Source organism: Cervus canadensis, chromosome 33 (assembly GCF_019320065.1).
Source record: "Cervus canadensis isolate Bull #8, Minnesota chromosome 33, ASM1932006v1, whole genome shotgun sequence".
NCBI lineage: Eukaryota > Metazoa > Chordata > Mammalia > Artiodactyla > Cervidae > Cervus > Cervus canadensis.
In genome coordinates, this window is record NC_057418.1 from 3,601,778 (window position 1) to 3,620,567 (window position 18,790).

General features: G+C 39.7%; 1 protein-coding gene across 7 annotated transcripts in view; it reads left to right on the forward strand.

Annotated features, from left to right (window-relative positions):
* LAMA2 (laminin subunit alpha 2) overlaps positions 1-18,790 on the forward strand; it is a 693,967-nt gene that overhangs the window by 426,022 nt on the left and 249,155 nt on the right. For all 7 annotated transcript variants that reach the window (XM_043457137.1, XM_043457138.1, XM_043457134.1 and 4 more), the window contains one exon: positions 15,509-15,595. In XM_043457137.1, coding sequence (XP_043313072.1) covers positions 15,509-15,595 — 87 coding nt within the window. The remainder of the gene's footprint in view (positions 1-15,508; positions 15,596-18,790) is intronic.

Here is an 18,790-nt window from a genome sequence, read left to right on the forward strand (position 1 = left end):
CTCTCTTGATTTTTTGATGACCCAGCGGATGTTGGCAATTTGATCTCTGGTTCCTCTGCCATTTCTAAAACCAGCTTGAACATCTGGAAGTTCACAGTTCAAGTATTGTTGAAGCCTGGCTTGGAGAATTTTAAGCATTACGTTACTAGCATGTGGGATGAGTGCAACTGTGTGGTAGTTTGAGCATTCTTTGGCATTTCCTTTCTTAGGGATTGGAATGAAAACTGACCTTTTCCAGTCCTGTGGCCATTGCTGAGTTTTCCAAATTTGCTGACATATTGAGTACAGCATTTTCACAGCATCATCTTTTAGGATTTGAAATAGGTCAACTGGAATTCCATCACCTCCACTAGCTTTGTTCATAGTGATGCTTCATAAGGCCCACTTCACTTCACATTCCAGGATGTCTGGCTCTAGGTGAGTGATCACACCATCGTGATTATCTGGGTGGTGAAGATCATTTTTGTACAGTTATTCTGTGTATTCTTGCCAGCTCTTCTTAATATCTTCTGCTTCTGTTAGGTCTATACCATTTCTGTCCTTTATCAAACCCATCTTTGCATGAAATGTTCCCTTGGTGTATCTAATTTTTTTGAAGAGAGCTCTAGTCTTTCCCATTCTGTTGCTTTCCTCTATTTCTTTGCATTGATTGCTGAGGAAGGCTTTCTTATCTTTCCTTGCTCTTGTTTGGAACTCTGCATTCAAATGGGTATATCTTTCCTTTTCTCCTTTGCTTTTCACTTCTCTTCTTTTCACAGCTATTTGTAAGGCCTCCTCAGACAGCCATTTTGCTTTTTTGCATTTTTCTTGGGGATGGTCTTGATCCCTGTCTCCTGTACATTGTCACGAACCTCTGTCCATAGATCATCAGGCATTCTGTCTATCAGATCTAGTCCCTTAAATCCATTTCTCACTTCCACTGTATAATCAGAAGGGATTTGATTTAGGTCATACCTGAATGGTCTAGTGGTTCTCCCCAATAGTTGTTAAAGATAGTACTTATTCCAAGATGAAAGGAAAGTTAAGGAAATGTTCAATTCAGCAACATTATTCAGAAATTTTAGAACGTTAGGCATTTTAGACAATTTGCCACATGTTGTTTTGTGTCCATGTATGAGATTATCATGTATATTACTGGTCCCATCTATCAGAAGGAAAAAGTAAACTCCAAAGAAATTAAATGCTTTGATCATATAGCTTGCTTATGGCAGAACAAATATTAGAACCCATATATTCCGATTCACCTCTCTGTGCTTCTTCCAATGGGGCTATAGTAATAGAAACAATTATAGAGACATTGAAGAGAGGAAACAAATTTAATCGAGCTCAATGTCAGAAAAACTGTGAATGTCCATTGTAAAAATTGACTGCTGTTTGGTGATAGCTATGCTAACTCAAACTTAAGAGACTGAAGCAGGATGAAAAACTGCAGGTTTAGTTATTAATACCTAATAAGTAACTAGGGCTTCCTTTTTGGCTCAGACGGTAAAGAATTGGCCTACAATGCAGGAAACCTGGGTCCTATCCCTCACTCAAAAACATCCCCTGGAGAAGGGAATTGCAACCCACTCCAGTAGTCTTGTCTAGAGAATTCCATGGACAGAGGATCCTGGTGGTGTCTGTGGTGTTGCAAAGAGCTGGACATGACTTAACGGCTAACACTTTCCACTGAAATGAGTAACCAAATGCCTTCAATATTAAACAAACCAACATATATTGGCAAAATTTTTTAACTGTCCTTAAATTATAACTATAACTTATTGTGGCACTATGCTAAGTATTTGCTTTCATACTTTATCAGCATGTGAACTTTACTCAGATCATGTTCTGCTCTTGCTGAATGGGAAGCTCATATTTAGAGAGACACAGAAAATATGCAATTCTAATTACAAAATCCAATTATGGATATTCCATCAGATTTCACACTATTTGAAGACAATTAAAGAAATATGTTTGCTTAATGAGTCATGAGAATAAGTAGAGCAGAGGCCATTGAACTGAAATAAAGAAAAGCCTATGGACAATTTTCAAAAATTCATGTGGCCCAAACCATAGTCATGAAGTAAGATGAGTTTTCCCTTCATTTTTCTCCTCTTCCTCTCAGTCTTCCACTCCTTCAGCAGTTATGCATGGACAGTCTCACCAAATTAACCCTAGTTTCCTCACTCACTGACACATTGCAGCATCTTACCCATTTTATCTTTCTTCCCCCATGCAAGAGTTCCAGGTAACAATTAGTTAAAAGGAGTATTGCTCCACTATTGTACATGCAAACATAGAATATGTCCTGATTGTCTAACTTTCAATGTTGAAAACTTTGTGCTAGTGATGAAAAAATTCATTATTTCCTATCACATCACAGGAACCAAGAGTTTCTGGGTTCCCTCTTGCATTGGCTGGGAGAAAGTTCAAAGCCACATATTGATCTGTCACTCTCCAATGAACATATTGTACAATATATATATGCCTATATAAATGCATTTTTATAATATGAATTCTGTACTCTAAATATAACCTTAATTTTTATGTTAATTTTTAGTTTTGTTCTCTTTTGTTGCATCATTTTATATTAATGTACATATTTTGGTAGTTAGGATTAAATACTTTCTCGAACAAAGTGGATTGTATCTGTGTTTTTACCGTGATATATGTAAATACACACATATGCTCATATACATATTCATTTATATGTACATATATACACTTACTTATAAATGGATCAATATAAATATAAAAATCTATATTCAGTCATTTAAAAAGATCTTTTCTTTGTGTAGATACTTACTATTTTTTCTGGCAATAGCTTCTCTTGCTCCCTGTTTGTGAAAAATGCCTGCTATTCTTGATCTTGTGTCTACTGTGAGCAACTAAGCCAGGAAGCAAAACAGTGCCTCTGCTGATGTGGAGCCGGCCAATTAGAGCTAGGTGACATAATCTTGGAATCTCCTGAAGTTAGCAAAGATCTTCCAGTTCCCTCTTTCTTTCATAGAACAGTTAGCTTCATATATTTGCCAAAATCAGTGTCAAGTTGCTGCATTTGCCAATCCAAATTCCTGATGTATATGTTTATTTCTCATTCTAATTTTATGTTTGTGGCTGAATACCATCTTCGCCATAGCTACAACCACAGTTACAGCAGTAAGGGAATGAACCCTGTTTAAATTGTTTAAAGGATATTGAAGCACAAATACAAACATATTTTTATGAGGAGCTTTTTAGACTCATTGTGTCAAGTAGTTACACCACTAGAAGTCTGTGTGCTAAGTCACTTCAGTCAAAGTTTAAATTTACTTCATTCTGAATTAAGAAGATGTGAAGGACAGAGAAGCCTGGCATGCTGCAGTCCATGGGGTCACAAAGAGTCGGACGGACATTTCACTAAACAGCAACAAATAGGGAAAAGAGACCATCAAGTTAGAAACAAAGTTCTGGATTCCGTGCTAAATTCTTCTGGAAATTAGCATATGACTTTGGACAAGAAAAATTATGCCCACCCCAACCAGCTCATAGGATTTTGTGAAAATTTGATAGAATTATTCGTAAAAACTCACTAAAATTGTAAAGAGTTAGCCAAATCTGATATATTGTTATTGTTTAATTTTTTCTGAAAAAGCATTGTTTTTTGTCAATGAGTGCATTTTATATTACTTCTGTCATTCTAACTGAGGCAGGAGTATAAAAATTTGAAATCTATTTTATGAATAGTTTTAAGTCTCAGAAGCCTTGTGGAGCACTTTTTACATGAATTATAGTAAACTAATTTAGGATTAAAAAATAATCGATGTGGTTTCCTTTTTTATTTATTTATTTTAATTAATTTATTTATTATAATTGGAGGCTAATTACTTTACAATATTGTGGTGGTTTTTGACATACATTGAAGCAAATCAGCTACGGGTGTATATGTGTCCCCCATCCTGAAGCCCCTCCCCCCTCACTTCCCATCCCATCCCTCTGGATCATCCCAGTGCACCAGCTTTCATGCATTGAACTTGGACTGGTCATCTGTTTCACATATGGTAATATACATGTTTCAATGCTATTCTCGCAAATCATCCCACCCTCACCTTCTCCCACAGAGTCCAAAATTCTATTGTTTATATCTGTGTCTCTTTTGCTGTCTCGTATATAGCATCGTCGTTATCATCTTTCTAAATTCCATATATATGCCTTAATATACTGTATTCGTTTTTCTTTCTAACTTACTTCACTCTGTATAATAGGCTCCAGTTTCATCCACCTCATTAGAACTGATTTAAATGCATTCTTTTTAATAGCTGAGTAATATTCCATTGTGTGTATGTACCACTACTTTCTTACCCATTTGCCTGCCGATGGACAGCTAGGTTGCTTCCATGTCCTAGCTATTGTAAACAGTGCTGCGATGAACATTGGAATACACATGTCTCTTTCATTTCTGGTTTCCTCAGTGTGTGATTGCTGGGTTGTATGGCGGTTCTGTTTCCAGTTTTTTAAGGAATATCTACACTGTTCACCATACTGGCTGTCCTAGTTTTCATTCCCACCAACAGTGTAAGAGGGTTCCCTTTTCTCCACACCCTCTTCAGCATTTATTGTTTCTAGACTTTTTGATAGCAGCCATTCTGACCCATGTGAAATGGTACCTCATTGTGGTTTTAATTTGCATTTCTCTGATAATGAGTCATGCTGAGCATCTTTTCATGTGTTTGTTAGCCATTTGTATGTCTTCTTTGGAGAAATGTCTGTTTAGTCCTTTGGCCTATTTTTTTGATTTGGTCATTGATTTTTCCGGTATTGAGCTGCAGGAGCTGCTTGTATATTTTTGAGATTAATTCTTTTAATTAAGGTCATTTGTTTATTTTTGCTTTTATTTCCATTTCTCTGGGAGGTGGGTCATAGAGGATCATGCTGTGATTTATGTCAGAGAGTGTTCTGCCTATGTTTTCCTCTAGGAGTTTTATAATTTCTGGTCTTCTATTTAGATTTTTAATCCATTTTGAATTTATTTTTGTGTATGGTGTTAGTGTTCTAGTTTCATTCTTTTACAGGTGGTTGACCATTTTCCCAGCACCACTTGTTAAAGAGATTATCTTTTCTCCATTGTATATTTTTGCCTCCTTTATCAAAGATAAGGTGTCCATAGGTGCATGGATTTATCTCTGGGCTTTCTATTTTGATCCATTGATCTGCATTTCTGTCTTTGTGCCAGTACCATACTGTCTTGATGACTGTAGCTTTGCAGTATTCTCTGAGGTCAGGCAGGTTGACTCCTCTAGTTCCATTCTTCTTTCTCAAGATTGCTTGGCCTTTCGAGGTTTTTTGTAGTTCCATACATTACCGTTGGTAGCTTGATAAGGATTGTGTTGAATCTATAGATTGACTTGGGTAGTATACTCATTTTCACTATATTTATTCTTCCAATCCATGACCATGATATATTTCTACATCAATTTGTGTCATCTTTGATTTCTTTCATTGATGTTTTATAGTTTTCTATATATAGGTCTTTTATTTCATTAGGTAGATTTATTCCTAGTATTTTATTCTTTTCATCACAATGGTGAATGGGATTGTTTCCTTAAATTCTCTTTCTGTTTTCTCAGTCTTATTGTATAGAAATGCATGGGATTTCTGTGTATTAATTTTATATCCTACAACTTTACTATGTTCATTGATCAGCTCTAGTAATTTTCTGCTGTTGTCTTTAGGGTTTTCTATGTAGAGGATGATGTCATCTGCAAACAGTGAGAATTTTACTTCTTCTTTTACAACTTGGATTTGGTTTATTTCTTTATTTTCTCTGATTGATGTGGCTAAAACTTCCAAAACTATGTGAATAGTAGTGGTAAGAGTGGGCATCCTTGTCTTGTTCCTGACTTCAGGGGAAATGCTTTCAATTTTTTGCCATTGAGAATAAGGTTTGCTATGGGTTTATCATATATGACTTTTATTATCTTGAGGTATGTTCCTTCTATGCCTGCTTTCTGGAGAGTTTTTATCATAATTTTGTCAAAGGCTTTCTCTGCATCTATTGAGATAATCATATGGTTTTTCTCTTTCAATTTGTTAATGTGGTATAAAACACAGATTAATTTGCAAATATTGAAGAATCCTTGCATCCCTGGGATAAAGCCCACTTGCTCATGATGTATGATCTTTTTAATATGTTGTTGGATTCTGTTTGCTAGAATTTTGTTGAGTTTTGCATCTATGTTCATCAGTGATATTGGCCTGTAGTTTTCTTTTTCTGTGGCATCTTTGTCTGGTTTTGGTATTAGGATGATGTTGGCCTCATAGAATGAGTTTGGGAGTTAACCTTCCTCTGCAATTTTCTGGAAGAGTTTGAGAAGGATTGGTGTTAGCTCTTCTCTGAATTTTTGATAGAATTCACCTGTGAAACCATCTGGTCCTGGGCTTTGTTTGTTAGAAGATTTTGTATTACAGTTTCGATTTCCATGCTTGTGATGGGTCTGTTAAATTTTTCAATTTCTTCCTGGTTCCGTTATGGAAGACTATACTTTTCTAAGAACTTGTTCATTTCTTACAAGTTGTCCATTTTATTGGCATATAGTTGCTGATACTAGTCTCTTATGATCCTTCGTATTTCTGTGTTGCCTTTTGTGATTTCTCCATTTTGATTTCTAATTTTGTTGATTTGATTCTTCTCCCTTTATTTCATTATGAGTCTGGCTAATGGTTTGTCTATTTTATTTATCTTCTCAAAGAACCAGCTTTTAGTTTTCTTGATTTTTGCTATAGTCTCCTTTGTTTCCATTTCATTTATTTCTGCTCTAATTTTCATTATTTCTTTCCTTGTGCTAACCCTGGGTTTCTTTATTTCTTCTTTTTCTAGTTGCTTTAGGTGTAAAGTTAGGTCATTTATTTTATTTTTCTCTTGTTTCTCGAGGTAAGCTTGTATTGCTATTAACCTTCCTCTTAGCACTGCTTTTACTGAATCCCGTAGGTTTTGGGTTGTTGTGATTTCATTTTCATTTATTTCTATGCATATTTTGATTTACTTTTTTATTTCTTTTGTGATTTGTCAGTTATTCAGAGGCATGTTGCTTAGCCTCCATCTGTTTGTATTTTTAACAGTTTTTTTTTCCTGTAGTTGACATCTAATCTTACTTCATTGTGACCAGAAAAAATGCTTGAAATGATTTCAACCTTTTTGAATTTACCAAGGCCAGATTTATGGTCCAGGATGTGATCTATCCTGGAGAATGTTCTGTGTGCACTTGAGAAAAAGGTAAAATTTGTTGTTTTGGGGTGAAATGTCCTATAGACATCAATTAGGTCTAACTGGTCCATTGTATCATTTAAAGCTTGTGTACCCTTGCTAATTTTCTGTTTTGTTGATCTATTCATAGGTGTGAGTGGGGTATTAAAATCTCCCACTATTATTGTGTTACTGTTAATTTCCCCTTTCATACTTTTTATCATTTGCCTTACATATTGAGGTGCTCTTATGTTGGGTGCATATATATTTATAATTGTTATATCTTCTTCTTGGATTGATCATTTGAGCATTATGTAATGTTCTTCTTTGTCTCTTTTCATGGTCTTTATTTCAAAGTCTATTTTATCTGATATGAGTATTGCTACTCCTGCTTTCTTTTGGTCTCCATTTGCATGAAATATGTTTTTCTAGCCCTTCACTTTCACTCTGTATGTGTCCCTAGGTTTGAGGTGGGTCTCCTGTAGACAGCATATATAGGGGTCTTGCTTTTGTATCCATTCAGCCAGTCTTTGTCTTTTGGTTGGGGCATTCAACACATTTACATTTAAGGTAATTATTGGTAAGTATGATCACATTGCCGTATGCTTTGTTGTTTCGGTTTCAAGTTTATAAACCTTTTCTGTGCTTCCTGTCTAGAGAAGATCTGTGATGAAGAGCTGGTTTGGTGGTGCTGAATTCTCTCAGCTTTTGCTTGTCTGTAAAGCTTTTGATTTCTCCTTCATATCTGAATGAGATCTTTGTTGGGTATAGTAATCTAGGTTATAGGTTTTTCTCTTTTATCAGTTTAGGTATGTCCTGCCATTCCCTTCTGGCCTGAAGAGTTTCTGTTGAAAGATTAGCCATTATCCTTAAGGGGATCCCCTTGTGTGTAATTTGTTGTTTTTCCCTTGCTGCTTTTGATATTTGCTCTTTGTGTTCAATCTTCATTAGTTTGATTAATATGTGTCTTGGGGTGTTTTGACTTGGGTTTACCCTGTTTGGGACTCTCTGAGTTTCTTGGACTTGGGTGGCTATTTCATTCCCCATTTTAGGGAAGTGTTCAACTATTATCTCTGCAAATATTTTCTCATAGCCTTTCTTTTTGTCTTCTTCTTCTGCAACTCCTATTATTTAATGTTAGGGCATTTAACATTGTCCCAGAGGTCTCTGACCTTGTTTTCATTTCTTTTAATTCTTTTTTTTCTTTTTTCCCCTCTGCTTCATTTGTTTCTACCCTCCTATCTTCCACCTCACTTATCCTCTCTTCTGCCTCAGTTATTCTACTGTTATTCCCTCCAGGGTGCTTTTGATCTCAATTATTGCATTATTCATTATTGATTGACTCTTCTTTATGTCCTCTAGGTCCTTGTTAAACATTTCTTGCATCTTCTCAATCCCTGTCTCTAGTCTATTTATCTGTAACTCCATTTTGTTTTCAAGATTTTGCATCATCTGTACTGTCATTATTTTGAATTCTTTTTCAGGTAGACTCCCTGTCTCCTCCTCTTACGTTTGGTTTACTGGGCATTTATCATGCTCCTCTACCTGCTGAACATTTCTCTGCCTTTTCCTTTTGTTTAGATTGCTGTATTTGGGGTGCCCTCTCCGTAGGCTGGAAGTTCCTGGTTCCTCTTTATTGTTGAACCTGATCCCTGGGCGGGGGGCGGGGGGGGGGGGGGGCTTGTGGTTGTCAAGGTTTCCTGGTTAGGGGAGCTTGCATTTGTGTTCTGGTGGGTGGAGGTGGATCTCTTCTTTCAGGAGTGCAAGGAAGTGTCCTGTAGTGAGTTTTGGGGTGTCTAGGGTTTGGCATGGCTTTGGAAAGCCTGCTCAGGGCTGTGTTTAATGCTCAGAGCTGTGTTCTGCGTTGCTGGAGAATCAGCCTGGTGGTCTTGCTCTGGATCTTGTTGGCTCTTGGGTGGAGCTTGGTTTCAGTGTAGGTATGGAGGCCTTTGGTTGAGCTCTTATCTATTAATTTTACCTGGAATCAGAAGTTCTCTGATGTTCTCAAGTTCTGGAGTTAAGCCTCCTGCCTAAGAATAAAGCTTTCAGTCTCATTCTTACAGTAGCCTCAAGACTTCTCCGTCCATACAGTGCAGATCATAAAACATCTAGGTTAATGGTGAAACAATTCTCCACAGCGAGGGACACCCAGAGATGTTCACAGAGTTACATGGAGAAGAGATGAGGGAGGAGGGAGATAGAGGTGATCAGGAGGAGCAGAGGGGGAGTTAAAACCAGAGAGACTAATATAGCCAGAAATCAGTTTCCTAAGTTCCTAAGTTCCCCACAGCCCAGAACACCCAGAGAGATTCACAGAGTTAAGTAGAGAAGAGATGGGGAGGGAGGAGATAGAGGTGACCTGGGAGAGAAAAGGGAGAATCAAAAGGGGAGAGAGCAATCAAACCAGTAATCACACCCCTAAGTGAAAATGGGTACGGAAGATTAGATTTTTAAAGGTACAAAACTGATAACAAATACCAAAAACAAAGATTAAAAATCTAGAGTAGAGGTTAGACTCAAAAAAACAGTATTAAAAATGCAAAACAAAACCAATCACAAAAATTATGAAAAATATATATATGAGATTTGCTTTAAAATGGGGTCTTTTTTTGCAAGGTAATAGTTGGTTATAAAAATAAAAATTAAAGGAGTAATAAATTATAAGAAAAATTTTAAAGTGATAATAGTGAAAATATGTCTAGGAATTTCTCCGGAGCTGTTGTGGGCAGCGTGGAATCAGTTCAGTTTCAGATCGCTCCCCGTCCCAGCTCTTACCTATTCTGTGTCTGCAGGCCCCCTCCAGTGCTTAGCCAGGGCTAACTACAGGGCTTTAATCTGTCACTCCTCTCACTTCCAGAGCGGTTCCCGCTTCTTTATTTTGGCTTCCTCTGTTTGCAAGTCTCTTCAGTGTCTCACTTCCGCCCTGACACTAGGGGGCGAAGGTGGTCACTTATTCAGGCTCACTTGTTCAGCTGTGTTGTGGGGAGGGAGGGACCCTGCAGACAAACGTCGCTGGCGTGTGTGGGGAGCGCGCGCAGTGTACGGACCACACTGGGTTTGACCCAGCTCGCGGTGTGTGCCTTCCTGGTCTACACTGCTCAGGCTCCAGGGTGCTCTGCAGGGGCGCCATCCGAAGCGGGGTCAGCGTCTCGTGCCCTTCCCAGGTCTAAGCGCTCAGGTTCTCGGGTCTGTGCAGGGCACAGACCCGGCTGGGCGTGTGTTCCTGCCCTTCCCAGGTCTAAGCACAGACCTGGCTGGGCGTGTGTTCCTGCCCTTCCCAGGTCTAAGCGCTCAGGTTCCCGGGTCTCCGCAGGGCACAGACCCGGCTGGGCGGGTGTTCATGCCCTTCCCAGGTCTAAGCTGCTCAGGTTCTCGGGTCTGCGCAGGGCACAGACCCAGCTGGGCGTGTGTTCCTTCCCTTCCCAGGTCCGAGCAGCTCGGTGACCAAGAGCTTGCCGAGCGCGCTGTCCCAGGTGGGCCGTGCATCTTACTCACCTCCCGGTCCCAGATGCTCGGTTTCCGGGTGCGCGGTGAGAGCGCATTCCAGGTGTCCCCTGTGTCTCCTCTGGGGAGCTGATCTCAGGCTGCCACCCTCCTGGGAAATGTCAGCCGTCCAGGAGCCCAGGGAGATGTGGTTAGCAGCTGGGCGCCTGCTCACAGTTTGGTGGAGGACGCCTGTCTCTGGGGCTGAGATTACCCCTTGCCTTCTGGCTGTGGCTGTCACACACCTACCTCTCTGCCTCTGGGAGAGGCCTGTACACAGCCGGCTAGCTCTCCTTTGGTATTCATGCACTCTGTTCTGTGAGCATGCCAGGCTGCACCTTAGAGCCTTTTGCGGGAAATTTCTCTTTTTTTTCTCTCTGGTGATCCCACAATTTGGGTTGCTGTCTCACATTAGTTCCCTCGGATTGTCCTCAGGGCATTCAGGCCCAGTCCTTACCCTAAGCATTGATTATGCAGTCTGCCCCTCCTTGTCCAGCACCCTCTTGCTGGTGGCAGACACTCTGAGTTACTTGCTGGCAGTTGTAGTTAGGCACTTATTCTGTGCTTTTTTTTTTTTCCTCTTGGTTATGTTGCCCTCTGAAGATTCCAAAATCCCCCCTCAGACCCACCTGCAAGAGGGTTTCCTACTGTTTGGAAACTTCTCTTCCTTCATGACTCCCTCCCCAGGACGGGTCTCCATCTGGAACTCTTTTGTCTCTCTTTTTGTCTTTATATTTTGTCCTACCTCCTTTCAAAGAGAATGGGCTTCCTTTCTGGTGCCTGGTGTCCTCCGCCAGCATTCAGGAGTTGTTCTGTGGAAGTTGCTCAGCATTCAAATGATCTTTTGATGAATTTGTGGGGGAGAAAGTGTTCTCCCCGTCCTGTTCCTTCACCATGTTTGGACAGGAGAGCATGGTTTCCTTTCAATCCTTGTAGTCCCACATGGGTGGGAAACCTAGGGGGTTTTTTTAGTTAAGAATTACTTTCTCTGTAGAAGATAAGGCAATTAAATAATGCCAATTTTAAAAGAAGGCATACATGCATTCTAGAGGTTTGTCAAAATCCAGTCCTCCTTTTATGTCTGACTACTGCTACTGCTAAGTCACTTCAGTCGTGTCCGACTCTGTGCGACCCCCGTCCCTGGGATTCTCCAGGCAAGAACACTGGAGTGGGTTGCCATTTCCTTCTCCAATGCATAAAAGTGAAAAGTGAAAGTGAAGTCGCTCAGCCATGTCTGACTCCCTGTGACCCCATGGACTGCAGCCTACCAGGCTCCTCCGTCCATGGGATTCTCCAGGCAAGAGTACTGGAGTGGGTCGCCATTTCCTTCTCCAATGCATAAAAGTGAAAAGTGAAAGTGAAGTCGCTCAGCCATGTCTGACTCCCTGTGACTCCATGGACTGCAGCCTACCAGGCTCCTCCGTCCATGGGATTCTCCAGGCAAGAGTACTGGAGTGGGGTGCCATTGCCTTCTCTGAAGACAATAGTAAATCATGGGATGAGGAGTTAAAAAAATGTTTCTTTCCATTCTTACGTGTGCCTCTTCTCTTCAATGCAGTCATCCTCTTGCCAAGAAAATCCCCCTTGCTGTGTTCCCATTCGGTCACAGGTCACAGGCCACAGGCTGCATCTGAAAGATGGGTCTCCTCTCATAGATCGCAGGCTGAGGATGGCTTGTTCTTCTGCTTGTAGCAGCCACCTTAATGTGAAATCTTTAATTTGAGTAAGATTTGTATACTCAAGATGTATCAGACCAGACTTTTCCCCACTTACCTCAACAGATGCATGTAAAATGCTTCACTGAATTGAAAAAACTAATATTAATTTTTGTTGGGGTGTAGTTGATTCACACTGTTGTGTTAGTTTTGGGAGTACAGCAAAGTGAATCAGTTATGCATATTAATGTCTCCACCCTTTTTTTTAAGATTTCTTTCCCATGAAGGCCTTTACAGAGTACTGAATAGAGTTCCCTGTGCTATACAGTAGGTTATTATTCCCAGCTGGCTCTAGTGGTCAGGAATCCACCTGCTGATGCAAGGGATGCAAGAGATAAGGGTTCTGTCCCTGGTTCGGGAAGATCCTCTGGAGGAGGGCATGACAATCCATTTCAGTAGTCTTGCCTGGAAAATTCCATGGACAGAGGAGCCTGGCAGGCCGTAGTTCACAACTGAGTCTGGACACAACTGAGCACACGCAGGTCCATGTTGTAGAATTTACATACAGTCGTGACCCTAATCTTGCAATTCATCCCTCCCCCTTACACCCTGGTAACCAGAAGTTTATTTTCTACATCTGTGATTGTACTTCTGTGGGTTTTTTTTTTTTTTTTAATGATGAAACTACTTGGTTCTAATAGCTTGCTACTATCAACAGATAAGAATTATTAAATCTTTAAAAATAACCCAATCAAAAAATGGGCAGATGTAAACAGACATTTCTCTGAAGAAGACATACGGGTGACCAGTAGGCGCCTGAGAAGATGTTCATTGCTAAATATTGGAGAAATGAAAAGCAGAACCACAGTGGGTTATTGCTGCACGCTGGTTGGAGTGACTGTCGTCAAAAAGTCTGCAAATAATAGATGCTGGAGAAGGTATAGAGAAAAGGGGGAATCTTCTTACACCACTGGTGGGAATCTATAAATTGGTGCATCCACTACTGAAAATAGCATGGAGGTTCCTTAAAAAACTGAAAAGAGAGCTACCATGTGATCCAGCAATCCTACTCTTGGACATATATCCAGAAAAAAACAAAATTCTTAATTTGAAAAGATACATGTACCCCCGTGTTATAGCAGCACTATTTGCAATAGCCAAGACATAAAAACAGCCCAAGTGCACATCAACAGACAGTTGGTTTAAGAAGATGTGGGGGCTTCCCAGGGGGCTCAGTGGTAAAGAATCCACCTGCCAATGCAGGAGACATGGGTTCAGTCTCTGGGTTGGGAAGATCCCCTGGAGTAGGAAACGGCAACCCTTTCCAGTATTCTTGCCTGGAAAATTCCATAAACAGAAGCCTGACAGACTACAGTCCTTAGGGTTGCAAAGAGTCAAACACAATTGAGCATGCATATGCACACACACGGTGTGTAAGTATATATATATATATATTTCTCACCTACAAAAAAAACGAAATACTGCCATTTTCAGCACCATAGATAGACCTAGAGAATACTATACTAAATGAAGTAAGTCAGACAGAGAAAGACAAGTATTATATCACTTATATGTGGAATCCAAAAATATAACACAAGTCAATGTATATATAGAATAAAAATAGACTCACAGATGTAAAAAACAAATTTATGGTTACCAAAAGGGAAAGTGAGTGGGGGAGGGATAAATTAGTAATATGGGATTAACAGACACAAACTGCTCTGCATAAAATAGATAGCAACAAGGACTTACTGTGTAACACAGGGAACTCTTCAATATCTTGTTATAACCTATAATAGAGAATAATCTGAAAGATATACACATATAACTAAATCATTTTGCTGTATACCCAAAATTAAAACAGTATTTTAAATCAAGTATAGTTCAATTAAAAAAGACCAATACAGTATACTAACGCATATATGTGGAATTTAAAAACAAAGAAATTATTAAATCTTTACAGGACTACCATGAGTTAAGCCACAGGGATAATATTCAAAAATAGTACCCATGATCTGATCTGCACAAAAGTTAAGAAAGTATTTCAAAGCCATGCAAGTGTCAAAAATAAAATGAACTCAAGACTTGTGGTTAAATTTGTTGTTCTTTTTTTAGTTCCTTTAACCATCAAGCAAGATTGTACTGAATTGTCCTGTCATATATAATAGAAAATAAATCTACTTAGGGAAAGCATGATGGGAGAAAGATTAATTGGGGGCATATCCTTTTAAATTGGTTAAGTAGCAGAACTCACAGAATTCAAAACAGTTGATGGCTCTTCAGAGAGCCATTGTGTCACTCTTGGGGTAAGGGTCTATGCGTGAAAGGTGTCTCTCACAAGACAAAGAAGTATGGCCAGAGTTGAGCATGTTGGTGAAGGCTAACATAATCACTCTGTTGATTCCTGACTTGGTATTCAACTCTGTTATTTCAGACCCCGAATAGGAATACGTGCAGAGAGGCAAACTTTGGAACATAGCAGAAATATGAAATGGCAACATGGTTTTGGTTTGTTTGAATTTGTTAGAAATTTAGGCAGAATATGCTTGATCTCATCTGAAAGCGTTTCCAAGAGTTCCATCTGTGTAAACAGATGACCCATGAATGGGCAGTGGCCTGAACACACACAAGCGTGCGTGCACACACACACACATGCACGCACGCACGCATGCACCCAGCCACCCATGCCAGCAGTACTGGGCAGAGGAACCCCATCACCACCACCACTACCACCACCACTGCTTCCATAACTACATTCTGAGTTTTCCAAAATCTGTATCAGGTTCCTTTGGGTTGCTTCAAATCCATCAGGATTTGGCTGGAGAGAAAACATGTAAGAATATGTTTTGCCAGGCCTGAGGAATCCCTCAAGAGCAGCTATAGCATCCCATTTGTTCCTGATGTCTGGGGACACAGAACAGTCAAATATCAATTACTAACATGTTACAGGGACACTTTTCCACTGGACTGTATTCACATCTGCAGAAATAGGCGTATCATTTCATCCTTGATGTCCCAGACCCTAATCGCTGTCTGTGAGATGAGAATGACTACCCTGTACCCTTTTGTCACAGCAATGTTGAAAGAAGAGAAATGAAAATATTCTGCTAATGACTTTGTATTTGTGTTTCTCCCTTGTCCCTGTTGTTCTGCAATGACAACAACATAGCTTTAGCCCGACATGCCATTTGGACCGGAGTCTTGGCTTGATCTGTGATGAATGCCCTGTTGGGTACTCAGGACAGCGTTGTGAGAGGTAAGCAGATACTCAGCTGTCTGTCACTGTGATTTCCACCTTGGGAGTTATAAAACTTCAGGCATCATCATCTTTTGCACTGCCCCAGAAAAGCCACCATACTTGGTGAGTTGAAGTAAAGTTTCTTACCACACTTGTCAAACAAATGCATTACATTCTTATAGTTTATTTATTCTCTAGAAATTGCACCATAAATCTCCATTCACTCAGAGAATGTTTGATTAATGTTTTAATCTTAAAGGTTAAGCATTAACCTGCAATCTTTCTAGAAAGTATTGCTCAAGTGGAAAGTCATGCACTTTAAGATTTATCTTGCTGTCTACATTGGCAACATTTGTTTTTCATAATTAGCTTTTTGTCCTTAAAATGTAGCTTAAGTGTGTAGTTCATAGTTCAGCAAGTGGTCCATAATTCACCTTAAATATATTTGAAAATTGAAACCAAATGTAATTTATTATCATGATTTATATGCCCATCTAATTGTTTCTAAGTCAATATTTTAATTCCTGTTGATTTTACTTGGTTGTTTTGCATTGGAGCAAGGATATTATTTGATGTAACTTGTGTGATTATTTTTTCTCCTAAAATCTTTCCGAGGAAAAGATTCTTCCATATTTCAGGCTCACTGAAAATGCAACAAAGTTCTCCCATGATATCATTGACAACTCTCTGATTGTAGCATTGAACAGTTCCTTCTGCTCCCGTTACCAGAGAGTAGGCCCGGGTGGGAGTAGACGGGGGGCAGAGGAAGCGACCGGCTTTCACCCAGCATCACCACGGTGAACGCCTCAGAAGGCTGTTCCTGCCTGTCCTTTCCTGTCCTCTTGGCAGCCAGCAGGCCTGTTTCAACCAGACTGCATAAAGTTAATGGAGCAAGGGCCAATCACCCAGAGAGAATTTAGCCAGCAGCTAGCAGTCTGTGGACAAGGCGCCCATGACAGCTCTAAGCAGCAGCAAATCCTATTTGTGAGTATGGCAGCATTTGTAAATTCGTAATGGAGGAACAGGGCTGAAGTAAAGAGGACTCAATTCTAATCGAGAAACTGGAAGTCTTTGATTGTGCTTATTTTTTTAAAAGGAGGGGACGTGCATGTTACTTACTGTGATAGCAGAGCGTATCCTTGCCTGGACAGTCTACATCCAGTGCCTGACCCCTCTGGCTCACTATAGGCAACCTTCTTCTTTTTTTTAGCAACTGGAAAATGGCAGCTCTGCTGTCATACAAGGCCATTTGATCCACTAATCTAGGTGGGCTTAGTCTCTGATGTATTTGTACTGCTCTGCTCCATAATATATATTTTCTACACGTTAGACACTGGTTTCTGAGCCACCTACAACTTAAACTCCTACATTTTATTTAATAAACATTTGTTTATCAGCTATTATGTGCTGAGCACAGGGCTAAATTAAACATAGGCTATAAGCAGATGTATCCTATCATCCTTGCCCTCAAGCAGCTCACATTTTTAATGTGAGTGAGAATAGTTGAATGTATTCGGGAGAACATTCTAGTCTGAATAATAAAATTCACCTAGGAAAGAGATGCATGAAAGAAAGGATGATTTCCTTTTTAAAGTCTATTAATTTGATTCAAAAGAAGGTAGAAACATGCATAGGCTGCTTATCATGTGGCATATCTTGCCTCTAACTCAAGTGTTTCAAATATAATCTTAAACTATTGTTATATGAAATATGTGATGTCATATTTTTCTAGCCAAAATTTGGATTAGGGCTTCCCAGGAATATTTAGTCTATCATTTCTCTGTATGAGCCAAAAAGTACATTTGTGTGCATTGCGCGCTCAGTCGTATCCAACTCTTTGTGACCCATGGACTGGAGCCCACCAAGCTCCTCTGTCCATGGGATTTTTCTGGCAAGAATACTAGAGTGTGTTGCCAATTCCTACTCCAGGGGATCTTCCTGACCCAGGGACTTAGGGATCAAACCTGTGTGTCCTGTATTGACAGGTGGATTCTTTTTACCTCTGAGCCACTGGGGGATCCAAAATATTAGAAACATTTTGGCAGATGTGCCGGCTGAAGTAGATGTGAAAGAGAATAAGGGTCAGGGAATGAAAGAGATGTGAGTTGCACTGAAAATTTTGTAATCAAAACTATTCTGGGAGTGATTAGAGTAATCAGTTATGCACATCATTTACAAAAAATCAGCATTGAAAAACTGTGTTTCACAAGCTATAGATGTTCTTGGAATAGAGTTCTATGATCATGGAAGTCTGGGAAGCATCTATTAACTTGTCAAAAGTTCTGACCAGTCCTAGAGTGAAAAACATCTCTTCAGTTTGTTTAACTCAGCATTTTCTAATCTTAGGTGTCCATAAATCCCCTGGTTTTATTATATAGCTAGAATGCATCTCAGACTATAGCTCAGATAGATGGAAATTATAACTTTATATTTTTATCACAGTTTAATTTCTACTTTGAGATCAAATTCTTCATATGTAAGAGCTGTGAGAGCTTGGACATATAATCTTAGTCAAGTATCCTTTAAACTGAAACCCAATGTTATATGTCACTTATTTTCAAATTAAAAAATTTGTTTTAGCATTTTTTTCTCTTCTATCCTGCTTTCCACCTCTAGATTTGGTTAGAACCAAAGTCTAATAAGCTTACTTAGTACCAAGAGGCTTGAATGCTTGAGTGTGTGTGTGTGTGAGAGAGAGAGAGAGAGAGAAAGAGAGAGAGAGGCTGGCTTTTGGGCAATGGACACATAGTGGAGTCAGTCTGTCCTGAGTAATTCATCTAAGCGCATTTCTGCTGACCTCTTTCTGTTTACTGTCCACCTGATCACCTCTTCCCCCAGGTCCAGTAACTCTCCCCACTACTTTCCTGTCACTTGTGGGATCACAGGACACATACTGCTATTTACTCTCTACACTGGGACCCACCAACATTTCTGCTCTCATCATTTCTCCTCCATTTGCCTCTCTAACTCCATCCCTTTCCTGTTTGGGTGTGCACTGCAGAAAGAGTTGCCACATTCATAGAAATGGTGATTTTTTAAAGCCAAAGTCCAGAAGGTTCCGGTATTTCTGCTTTCCTTTCCATCAGATCTCTTTACTTGGTCATGCAGCCCACGCGGCCTTGCTGCTTGAATTGAGGGAATGGAGAAAAATCGAGACCAAGAGCATGGCAAAACAAAACATGACAAAATGTGAACCAATGGTCTGTCACATGT